General features: G+C 50.7%; 1 protein-coding gene across 1 annotated transcript; it reads right to left on the reverse strand.

Moving 5' to 3' along the window:
• Positions 1-238: 238 nt before the first annotated feature.
• On the reverse strand, positions 239-1301 carry LOC118944563 (proline-rich receptor-like protein kinase PERK2). Its single transcript, XM_036964561.1, has 2 exons — positions 1112-1301; positions 239-513 (listed from the first exon to the last, which is right to left on the reverse strand). Exons 1-2 carry the CDS (start codon positions 1299-1301, stop codon positions 239-241), a joined length of 465 nt encoding a protein of 154 aa, XP_036820456.1.
• Between the last annotated feature and the right edge of the window lie 312 nt (positions 1302-1613).

The following is a 1613-nucleotide window of genomic DNA, read 5'->3' on the forward strand; positions in this document are numbered from 1 at the left end:
GGAGCCTGTCTGATCCATGCTGTGACTCCTCCACAGAACCAGCACCATGCTCCTCCCTTGGTCCCGCTCTCCTTCAGGATCCAGGCTCAGCCTCAGCTCTGCTCTGGACCTCAGTGTATGGATGCTGGACATCCTGGCTGAAACACTATGCTTGTCTCCTGGCCTCTATAGTGCATCAGAAGTTTGTCTGGCTATGCTATAGATGACAACTATCAATCATGGTGTCTGAGGACGCGGGTCATATCTGCTGATAAGTAGTGTGGAAACCCCCCTGTGTGCCGGCCTGCTGGCTATGGGCTGGATGGAGAAGGGTGTGGGAGGGCTGTGAGGGGGCTGCAGGGCTGGATGGAGAAGGGTGGGGGAGGGCTGTGAGGGGGCTGCAGGGCTGGATGGAGAAGGGTGGGGGAGGGCTGTGAGGGGGCTGCAGGGCTGGATGGAGAAGGGTGGGGGAGGGCTGTGAGGGGGCTGCAGGGCTGATGATGGAGGGGGTGGGGGGTGAGAGTCCTTGGGCATCTCAAGGAGGAGGAGCACAGGGTTGGAAATGGACAGAGTCAAATGCAGGTCACTGATTACAAATTTTCCTCCTTTTCAGGTGGAACTCAGACAAACACACAGCTCAACGTGGCTTAGCGGAACAGACGTGTGATCAGAACAGTTCTTCTGACAAAAGAAAGACGAAAACAAACAAATAAAACCAGCAAATACAATAGTGTTTAAATATATACTTTTTATTTATTTGTTAGCTCTATTGGCACTCTAGCTTCAGAGAAATACCCATTAGTCCTGAAAGTGTTAGTAAGTCTATGGTCCTCAATACAGTATAAACATCTTAACTGTCATCCTATTGTCCTGGATTGAGTATCCTGTATGTGTTTGGGACAGGTACAACAGCTTCTTATAATTTAATGGTAACTTCAAATCCCGGTGCTCAATAACCTGAGTCGTATTGTAGAACTAAATTCCATCTCTGATAGAGCTCTGAGCCAGCCAAGGTAAGATGGCGGCAGATGCCTAAGCAACGTCTTGTGCCTCAGAAGGAAATAGCCACTCTGATTCTCAGATTTGGTTTGGTTTGTACAGTGCCATTTGTTGAATGCTTGTTGCGTCTGACCAAAGCCTTTCCCTGTGGTTTCAGGGGGGGAGGGGTGGTGTGCGTAGTTCCTGTCCCTGTCGGAGGGTGCAGGGGACTGAGTGATAAAGAGGTGGAGGCCCTTGCTGTGACTCCTCCACCAGTAACCCGACCCCTGCCACTGTCCCCCAGGTCCACGGGCCTGTGCCCGCCGGGCCTGCCTAGGCGCCATAAAACTCATCTATAATTTCTGATGAGTGCAATGCCATCTCCACTTCATGATTATATGATATTCCTCACCTCAGCCGATGAGGCCAGGGGGCCGTTGTCTTAATGAGGTGCCTCAGAGTTCAGGATGGGGGATGGAGAGATGAGGAGAAGGAGGAGGGAGGGATGGAGAGCTAGGGGAGCCTGTATGCACAGGCGAATAACCAAGCGAGCCAGATTGCAAAATACCACATCAGGAGAATAATTTATCATTTGTTGCATTGTAAGACATTGCTGTCTGAGTTCACTGTGATAATGCGGCTGCAAAATGTGTAAA

The sequence above is a fragment of the Oncorhynchus mykiss genome, chromosome 26, assembly GCF_013265735.2.
Source record: "Oncorhynchus mykiss isolate Arlee chromosome 26, USDA_OmykA_1.1, whole genome shotgun sequence".
In the NCBI taxonomy this organism is placed as follows: Eukaryota; Metazoa; Chordata; class Actinopteri; order Salmoniformes; family Salmonidae; genus Oncorhynchus; species Oncorhynchus mykiss.